The 10,001-nt window shown below is 46.9% G+C and overlaps 1 protein-coding gene across 2 annotated transcripts; it reads left to right on the forward strand.

Moving 5' to 3' along the window:
* The first annotated feature begins 995 nt into the window (after positions 1 to 995).
* Positions 996 to 9,659, forward strand: LOC110288592 (pregnancy-specific glycoprotein 22-like). 2 transcript variants are annotated; one of them, XM_021154898.1, is made up of 5 exons: positions 996 to 1,247; positions 2,341 to 2,703; positions 4,911 to 5,270; positions 6,572 to 6,931; positions 9,346 to 9,659. In XM_021154898.1, the coding sequence occupies exons 1-5, from the start codon at positions 1,172 to 1,174 to the stop codon at positions 9,627 to 9,629; spliced, it is 1,443 nt and encodes a 480-aa protein (XP_021010557.1). In that variant the 5' UTR covers positions 996 to 1,171; the 3' UTR covers positions 9,630 to 9,659. The 2 variants fall into 2 exon arrangements, with proteins under 2 accessions (XP_021010557.1, XP_021010558.1); XM_021154899.1 differs by lacking the exons at positions 2,341 to 2,703; positions 9,346 to 9,659 and having other exon boundaries at positions 1,184 to 1,247; positions 6,572 to 6,939.
* Positions 9,660 to 10,001: the final 342 nt, after the last annotated feature.

Raw genomic sequence — 10,001 nt, forward strand, 5'->3', positions numbered from 1 at the left:
CAGGTGTCTGTGAAGCATGGTGGAGCTGATGTTAATCTTGGTCATCACCTGCTTAAGGGAACAATTGTCCAAGGATTGAAAACAATTGTACAGTTAGATTTGACTCTAGAACTAATCCTTGTGTATCTGAAGTATTTCTGAAGAATTCTAGGACTCCAGTACCAAAGTAGTAGCCAGGAAGTCTTGTTTTCTTGTGTGCAGCTGTCACTCAACACTCAGACAATTGTTTCCCTGAGCTATGACCTTGCCTAGGAGACTACTTTTCATTCCTGTCCCTACTAACCTGGATCTCTCTATCTCTAGATCATCCTCTGTTTCTTGTGTTTATGGATACCCCTCTCTCTGGATATCCTGAAATTTCCTTCCCTCCTAGCACCTCCCAAGGAGAATACAGAACCCTTGCTGGAGAAATTAACCAGATAAATGAAATAGGTGACACAGGGAGACTAGAGAGCAGTTGGGCTCAGCCAACACACAGTCCAACCAACCCATAATGCTAGAAGGTTGCCTGGAAACAGTCCGTAGGTGAGGAGCCCACAGTTCTTTCCAGGACACACAGGACACTTCTTCCCCAATACAAAGAACATGAAATTCCTCACACAGCTGCTCTCAGTACTGTATCTCAAGTCAGGAACTTTACTGGTGACATTAGTGATAAATGGCTAATCTTCATCCCTAGTCAATCACAGAGCTGGTCCCTTCCAACCCTCACAGACATCTGTGTCTCCTTCCTGCTGCAAAAGCCCACCTTCCCAGAGCTCTGAGGACACAAGACAGACTAGGACCTCAGCTGGGTCTGTGTGTCACAGGGACATGTAGGAAAGATGGAGTCTCCCTCTTTGATGCTGACAGACTCATGTCCAGGAGTCACAGATGTCAACCCTTGGATGAGTCGTTGTCCTCTGAGGGCATGTTGATGCTTATCAGCCTTGTTGCTCAAGGTCTTGTTGGAGGAGAATCATAAAGAGAGAAAATGTGAGAAAGATGAGGTGTAGCACAGAAAGTGGAAGAGACTGAGTAGTGCAATGGACACAGACCCCACGACACACAGCCCATAGGATTCTGTGAAGTTCATCTGCCTGAGAACACTCATCTCAGAAGGAGGAAGGACAGGAGAGGCCAGGTGCCTTACAGGAGCTGAAGGTCTTCTCCTCAGAGAAAGGCCAGTACAATGAGAAGAGATATGGAGGTGTCCTCTGAACTTTTCAGCAATGGGTGTACCTCCTGGCAGAGGGTTCTGCTCACAGGTAAGTGTTCAAGCTATCTGATGGTGTGTGGGAAGGGAAACTCAGAAGCCCAAAGTGTTCTGAATTGAAGATGTCTAGAGAAGACTTGGTTTTCTGTTTGTAGTCATGGTGCAGGTGGTGCAGTGAGGCACAGAGGCTCAGCAGCAGGACCCTCAGAGCAGACAGGAGCTGAAGAGGGGAGAGAAAAGCCTCAGCTGTCCCTGTTCAAAATCAGTCACAGTGGCTGCCATGGTCAGAAGAACAATGTTCCTAACCATGACAGGGTGACTCTCCAAAGATAGCCCAGTGTGTGGAGACATAACAGTCTGAATTTATTCCTAAGCTCTCACAGGGTAGATGGAAATACAGGGTGCTGCAGGGTCTTTTCTGTACACAGAGGTGTGTGTTATGTACCCACAATCTGCACATTGAGACATGTGACTTCCCAAACTACATCCAATACACAATTATTAAACCACCCTTAAATATAATGATTGCCATTTATTATAAACTTGAGACCTATGTAGATATATCTATGGAGATATCCTTTTGTTCTTTACTTTTTTCCTTCCTTCTTTCCTTCTTTCATTCCTTCTTCCTTTCTTTTTTTTCTTCCTTGCTTCCTTCCTTCTCTCCTTCCTTCTTTCTTTCCTTCATTCCTTCTTTCATTCTTTCCTGTTTCCTTTGTCTCTCCCCCCCTCCCCCGTTTTCAACCCCATTATTCTCTGAGATCTTTTCAGGAACTGACATTTCCAAAAAGATAATTCCAATCATTGTCCTCACAAAGGCCTTTTCTTGTGGATGGGAATTCAGAGTATACAGAGGAAAAAGTCACTGGTTTAATGGAATAGAAAACAATTCAGAATGTGAGGACTGTGTGGAGGAGGAGGTCAGAGAGCCACTTCTCCTGACACCAGACACTCTTTATGTGAAGAATGATGTGAGGACACCTGAGTAGAGGATTCCTCAAAGAGGACATGATACCCTCTGAAGCTCAGAGGTCATGTAGGTTATGTTGCTCATCTCCATTATGGTCATACCCCTAGACATAGGCATAAGCTGAGGGATGCTGACACCTGCTCATTATTGGTGGCTTCTCTCTGTTCCCTTCTAGCCTCCCTCTTAACCTGCTGGCTCCTGCCCACCACTGCCAGAGTCACCATTGAATCCTTACCACCCCAAGTGTTTGAAGGAGAAAATGTTCTTCTACGTGTTACCAATATGCCAGAGAATCTTCTAGTGTTTGGCTGGTACAGAGGAATGACAAATTTGAGGCAAGCAATTGCACAGCATTGGCTGTACTACTATAGTGTAATGGCGAAGGGGCTGAATCACAGCGGCAGAGAGAAATTATACATCAACGGGACCCTGTGGATCCAAAATGTCACACAGGAGGACACAGGATATTACACTTTTCAAACCATAAGTAAACGAGGAGAAATAGTATCAAATACATCCTTGTACTTGCACGTGTACTGTAAGTAATTCTTCGTGAAATCTGGGTTGGGTCTTCTTACTAGGCACACAGAAGTATCAGGCCTGACCTGTCTCTCCTTTCCCTCTGTATTGTGTCTCCATGTTAGGGACTGAGCATTTAGAGTAGGACACACATGGTGGAGAATAACGTCAATTGTGCAGAATTCCTCATTTGATTTCATCTTGGAGAAACCATGGATGCAGGCTGGGCAAGTCAGCCAAGAACATCAGCCTCTGTTTAGATCTTGGGGTCTTTCATAGGGAACCATCCTTGAGAAAGTTTTGAGGGAAGAAAGAAGGGCCTGTGGAAGCCATGGGCATCTTACAGAGCTGAGTTCCAGAATCTCCTTGCTCCACATCTCTGTTCCACCCTCACCTCCTGTGGGCCCTGAGAAGCTTTGTGCTAGGGCTGGATCTTGACTTTCTGTCTGCAGAGAAGAGTGCTTGTTGTAGACAATGTCTTGCTCCATGTGGAACCAAAGCTTGTACTGCCATGAGATCCAGAATTAGTCTATGTCTCCTGGTCATCCTAGTGACCCAGAGGGAGACCAAAGCAGAGCAGATTCCCAGGCCATTCTCCCATTGTCCTGTTATGCTTATGAGACTTCTAGGAAAGCCAGTTTCCCATCAGAAAGGGAGAAAGGACACAGATCCTACTGACGTTCTTTTCTTTTGAGGCCGGCACATTCTCACCTATAAGCAAATAGAACAGGCTGCACTGATGTGGACAGTTGCCCAGACATGAGCTGCAGTTCTTGCAGTAAAGAGCAGGCATAGCCTGCTGACATTCAAGGAATACTATTAAACCTATATACCTGAATCAGGACCTCAACTTTTATCTATCTCTCTATCAACTTTTTACCTATCCTTGCTTTTATCTGTTCTTTGTATACCTGGAGGTCTCTGGCAGAGCCTTCTCAGACCTCTTAGCTGCTTCCTGTGTCTGCTACCCTGCCAGGGGATGATGTTCACATTCTAGACATGCATTTTCTCTGTGGATGAAAGGGTGTCCCATGGGAATCACCTTGAGGAAGTTTCAAGGCATCTTAGCAAGGCCTGGGAGCACTGGGAACACATGAGACACAGCTCAGCAGGCATAAGAAGTGTGAGCACCATCTTGAAACCCTGCATGGGATGATGGAGCCCAGAACAATCCTTCTGGGACCCAGGTCACCTCCTCCCACACACTCAGGCCACAGGCTCCTAACACATCTGCTCCTGGGTCTTTCTACTCCTTCAGAATCTTGACTGTTGCCTGCAGTGGAATGGATCTGTCCCCTTCCCCACTCACCATGCAGCTGGTCCCTTTGGATCCCTCACACATATCTGTCATCTTCCTTTTGAGAGTAAATTTCATTTTGAGAAGATAGGGCAGACTGATTGTCCAGCAGTGTTTCTGTGTCACACAGAGAGTGCAGAGGCTCCCTCTTTGTTGCTGACTGACCCAGGTTGAGAACACAACAGAGGGCTACCCTGGGTGATCTAATGTTGTCTCAGGGTCCAGAGATCCTCAGAAAGTTGTTTGTCACTGTGTACTTTGGAGGGCTTAAACAGAAAGAGCCAAGAGGAGAGTGTAGGTGGGTAGTCCTGAGAGTGTACAGGGCAGAGAAATCAGAGCTACCTACAGCCCATGGGCCTCTGTAAGATTCTTATGTCTAGGAGGAGGCTGAGAGTAGAGGAGGTATTTGGGAACTGGGCTGGATAGATATGATACAGAGTGAGGACACATAGGGCCACAGAGTTCAGGGAGGCCCCCTCTCTATTCTCTGCAAAGGTTGTGCCACCTGTCAGGCCCTCCTGATCATGGGTGAGAAGTCCACAGTTTACAGAGTGTGAGAGGAGAGGTGAATCAGGTGTTGGGGGGCATTAAAGGAACAGAAACACAAGAAAAGCTTCAGAGAGTGAAGACATGATGCTGGGGAAGAGGTCAGGAGGCAGCACTCCAAAACCATCTACACTGAGTGTGAGCAGGAATCTGAAGACAGAGAGGTGGAGCCATGTTGACTCCAAAGTGGTAAGCACCCTAGAGTGGATGTGACAACCCAGGCTCATGGAGCGCATGGAGCTAATGCCCTGACCTCCACCACGTAGGGCAGGGAGACACCCACACACCTCGGTTGAGCAACATAAACAGCTGCTCAGGACACAGGGCGCCATCTTAGCCAAATACAGAAGTCCAAATATTGATGGATCTCTCTTTCCTTCTAGCCTCTCTTTTCATCTGTGTGCGTCCTACTACCCTTGTATTTCCCACTATTGAATTAGTGCCGGCCAGCGTTGCTGCAGGGGGAAGCATTCTTCTCCTTGTTCACAATATTCCAAAGTATCTTCAATCGCTTTTCTGGTACAAAGGGTTGATTGTATTTAACAAAGTTGAGATTGCTCGATACAGAACAGCCAAGAATTCAGGGGAACCTGGTCCTGCCCACAGCGGTAGAGAGACAGTGTATAGCAATGGATCCCTGCTGCTCCAGAATGTCACCTGGAAAGACACAGGATTCTATACCCTACGAACTCTGACTCGATATCAGAAAATGGAATTCGCACACATTTACCTTCAGGTGGACAGTAAGTGATTCTCTGTGATCGTTCAGTGCTGGGAGGGGCTTCTACCAAGAGCACTGTCACTGCTGGCATGTGACTACCTCCCCTCTGCACTTTTATCCCCATGTTGGGGTTTGACCACTGTATGCAGGACACACATGTAGGAAAGTAATGCCCATGGGTCAGACTCTGCTTTCAGATACCCCGCTTGTATCTCAGCGGACCTAAGATGCCAGACTGCTCTGTCTGTTGAGGCTCTTGCAAAGAACATGAAAATGTGGAGTCCATATAGAATGGTGAGCACCAGGAAACTGTGGCCTCGGTTGTCTGTCCCAGGCTTGATTAAAAATGTCCTGGGTTCCAATTTATCAGGACTTGACACTTACTCCTGCTCTGAGCAGACAGTGAACAATAGTTTTTTGTTGTCTGTCAAACCAGTATTTATGATTACTAAACAGCAGAGTTTCATTAAAACAAGAAAAGAAAAGAAAACAAATAAAAAACCCAAGAGAAAAATATTAAACCAACTTAGGGTTTTTGTAGGAAGAATGGAGGGGTGCTGTTTCCTTCCTGTCTCCTTACACCTTGCTCATCCTGGTCTTATAGCACATGGGACCATGAGCCCAGAGGTGGAAATGCTCACAGTGGATTGGTCCCTCCCATGTCAATCACCAGTTAAAAGATGTGTTATAGACCTGCCCGGTAATAATTCTGATGTTTGAATTTTCAGTTGAGGCTCCCTGCTTCAAATGACTGTGACTTGTGTCAAGTTGACTCAAACCTGGCAGCATAATCCTGGGCCTGCTAAGAAGAGCAGCCTGCTCCAAGCCCTCACTCAGCCCTAGTCCTGGGGGCTGCAGGCAGAGCAGGAAGAACATGTAGAAAGTGAGGTTAGAAGCTGAGTGCAGGTACAAAGGAAATGAGAAAAGTCAGGAAGTGAATATGCAGGGTGTGCAGAGACCAAGGTCAGAGGGAGGCATCATCTTAAAGCACAGTGTGCATGAGTGTGTGCAGTGTCTGACCCAGGGCAGTGAGGGGAAGCCATGGAGACACTGAAGAGAGAGCTCCATGCAGAGGAAATGACAGATTCAATGGCACTGAGGGAATAGAGGCCATGTTGCTGACTTCCTCCAGGTGAGATAGACACACCCACGGACCTGTCTAGGCTGTCACACCTTGCTCATCCTGGTCTTATAGCACATGGGACCATGAGCCCAGAGGTGGAAATGCTCACAGTGAAGACTCCATCTTGTCAGAATGCAGGTCACCATCTTTCCACCTAGCACAATGATCTCTTGTGATGATTTTTCTCCTTCCCCTTCCAGCCTCCCGTTCCTTGTGCTGTGACACTCTCGACTCTGCCCAACTCAGCATTGATCCAGTGCCACGGCACGCTGCTGAGGGAGGAAGTGTTCTTCTCCAGGTCCATAATCTGCCAGAAGATGTGCAAACCTTTTCCTGGTACAAAGGTGTGCTTAACACTCAGGACTTTAAAATTGCAGAATATAGCATACTGACAAAGTCCATCATCAGTGGCCGTGCACACAGCAGAAGAGAGACAGGATACACCAATGGATCCCTGCTGCTCCAGGATGTCACTGAGAAAGACTCTGGCTTGTACACACTAGTAACAATAGACAGCAATGTGAGAGTTGTAAGAGCACACGTCCAAGTCAACGTCCACAGTAAGTGACTCTCTATGGCTTCCAACTGCTGGGTGCGGTTTATTGTACCTAATAAGTCAACTCTAAAGAGTTGGTTGTGCCTGCTATCTCCTCCACTGCATTTTTCATCATATTGGCATTTGGGCACTTGCTGCATGGCACACATGGGCTGTACCAACACCATTAGGTCGAAACCTGTCATCTTTCTTTTCATGCAGAGTTACCTATCATGTGCTGGAAAACTCAGCCCAAGAATGTGAGACTCAGCATTGACCCTTGGGACTCTCACCATGCCCATATCCCTGATATAGACTCCCTCTGTGGAGGTAGGATAAGCTCTAGCTGAGGAAGCTGTGGAGTCCCCACACAGAGTTCTATGAGGCCAGGATGGAAATCTCTGTGATACTTGGAAATATTTTTGTTTTTGCTTGGCTTTGGATTCCTGTTGGAGCTGACATGGTACAAGGCTGTCATAGCTTATGTCACCATCCAGTGAACTGTCATGAGCCACAGTTATGATAGTTCCCCTGGACATCTTCCGCAGGCACTCATCTAGGAATGCATTGCTAGAGAGGACAATCTGGGTTCCAGGGCATTAATTAGCTGTTTGGATGGCCTTATGAGACTTTGCAGGAAGGCCAGTGTCTCCATGGTGATGGACAAAGGACAGAGGTCTAGGTGACCTCCTGCAACATGAGTCTCATGATGATGCACCCTGACTGATGATCCATGAGCATTGCCTAGACATCAGTCAGCAGGTCCCCTTCCAGTCCTTACAGGCATCTATGTCACCTTCCTGCAGGGAGTCAATTCCACAGCATTGAGGAGAAAGCCCAGCTTAGGATCCTGTGTTATAAAGGACACATTGGGAGAACACAGCAAGGGCAGTCATGTGGGGAGCTGTTGCTGCCCCAGGGTGCAGAGATGATTATCAGTCTTGTGCTTGCCATCATTCATGATAGCAGTCAGCATCACCCTGGGAAGCCCTCCAGCCTGGGTGGAGGCTGAACTCAAAGGGAGGAAGACTGCAGAGCTTGTGGGTAGTGCTGGAGCAAATGCTGTTCTCCTCAGACGGAGGGCAGAGCAGGCAGATGCAATCCTGGTGGCCCACTATGTACTTTCCTGCAATGCTTGCTGCCCCTGTGTGGTAATATGGGCTGGAGTTTTAACCAGTGTCAGTAGCTCCAAATATTAGAATTTCATTAATTCTGAAATATGCAAGAAATTTGAACATCTGCATATCTACCCACAGACATTCGAGACTGTGAGGGTACTGGATATTCTGGAAATATCAAATTAGATTTTTTTTCTAACAAGTTATTAGGCATAATGAGCTGGAAGACAGAACAGGAAGGCCATCTCAAAGTGATGTCAGAGGCTGGCTGGACCAAAATGGAGGTTGGGAGGTAAAAAAAAAACCTGAGGTCAGTAGAAGAAGAAGTAAGAGATAGCTTGCCTACAACCCACACTTCCTGAGTGAGAACAACCTTGTGAGGACAATGAGGGTGGAGACACATGAGGACAGAGTTCCCCACAGAGGAAGCAACATACAGTTAGGCCCACAAAGGGGATGGAGGGCATTTGCTCTGACTTGTGCACACACTCCCACCCACCTCCACTAAGTGATTGATCTAAGCTTCTCTGGTCACAGGACCCTGTCTTTTCACCAAAGACAAAGATTTCAATATTGATGGATTTGTCTCTTTCCCTTCTATCTTCCCTTTCAGTTTGTATTCCCCCTCCCTCTGTGGTCCAGATCACTACTCAGTCAGAAAGAGGAGCATCAGGAAGCCAAGGATCCAACACCAATTCTAGTTGTCCCCAGAGACCTTCTCCTCAGGGCTAGCATTGGACTTCCTGTCAGGGCTGACAGGGAACAAGGCTTGGCTGAGTGTCCAAGTCCTACAGGGTGTTGGATCAGCTGTTTACTTCCATGACAGCTGCAGTCATATAGGTCACCTGCGCACCTCCTTCTCCTGAGGTTCAATGGAAAGGTGCCAGGACAGAAGCCAAATGTTCTGATGGACTTAGGAAATTCACTGGAAAATAATGTCCCCAAGGGTAGGGACAGAGATGACAGTTCTTCACCACCTTATCCTCAGGAATCCAGCCTAGGGTAAGTAGAACAGATGCTGCTGATGTAAGCATCTCCCCACCCCCAGTTCAGAATGTTGCTCATACCTAATTTTAACTCATAGGCAGTGGAATGATCATGCACAGTTGAACTAGTACAGGGAAACTGAGGCACATCAACCTCAGTGGCTGAATCAGGGTCACACAGCACATGGTTGGCAAATGCAAAGCACAAGATATGAGTGTAGTCACAGCTCCAATTTCTTCTCCCTGGATGCTTTATCAGGTGTGAGCTATAGAGAGGCAGGTTGATCTCTCTGAAAGATGTATGTCATTTGGTCTCCACCTCTGTTTCTTTGCAGAGCTTGTGACACAGCCTGCCATGAGAGTCACTGACAGCACAGTTAGAGTACAGAGCTCAGTTGTCTTCACTTGCTTCTCAGACAACACTGGTGTCTCCATCCGTTGGCTCTTCAACAATCAGAATCTGCAGCTCACAGAGAGGATGACACTCTCCCCATCAAAGTGCCAACTCAGGATACATACTGTGAGGAAGGAAGATGCTGGAGAGTATCAATGTGAGGCCTTCAACCCAGTCAGCTCAAAGACTAGTCTCCCAGTCAGCCTGACTGTGATGAATGAGTGACCCCTCCTCTAATGCTATAGGAGGGTAGGGAAGTTTCTGTATTGAGATGCCCATACCTACCCCCACACATAAAATACAAATTTCCATTTATTGTCATGGCCAATTGGCCATCTCTCCAATCCCTCTCCATACCTGATCCTAAACCCCTCCATTTTCTCCCACATCCCTTCTCCTACACAGTTACCTCCCTCCATCTGCTTCCTACTACCATTTTTCTCCCTTCTATGTGAGATTCAAGTATCCTCTCTTGGGCCTTCTAACTTGTTTATCTTCTTTGGATCTGTGTAGTGTAGTGTGTGTTTCTTGTATTTTATGGCTAATGTCCACTTATAAGAGAGTACATACCATGCATTCCATTTTGGTACTGGGTTA

The sequence above is a fragment of the Mus caroli genome, unplaced genomic scaffold, assembly GCF_900094665.2.
Source record: "Mus caroli unplaced genomic scaffold, CAROLI_EIJ_v1.1 scaffold_16389_1, whole genome shotgun sequence".
NCBI classification, from domain to species: domain Eukaryota; kingdom Metazoa; phylum Chordata; class Mammalia; order Rodentia; family Muridae; genus Mus; species Mus caroli.

Bases quoted from the DNA above. Each gene is read 5' to 3' on its own strand.
- LOC110288592 (XM_021154898.1), top strand. From the start codon at position 1,172: ATGAGAAGAGATATGGAGGTGTCCTCTGAACTTTTCAGCAATGGGTGT. The intron at 1,248-2,340 runs GTAAGTGTTCAA...GTTCCCTTCTAG, and splicing joins GCAGAGGGTTCTGCTCACAG to CCTCCCTCTTAACCTGCTGG. The intron at 6,932-9,345 runs GTAAGTGACTCT...GTTTCTTTGCAG, and splicing joins CGTCCAAGTCAACGTCCACA to AGCTTGTGACACAGCCTGCC.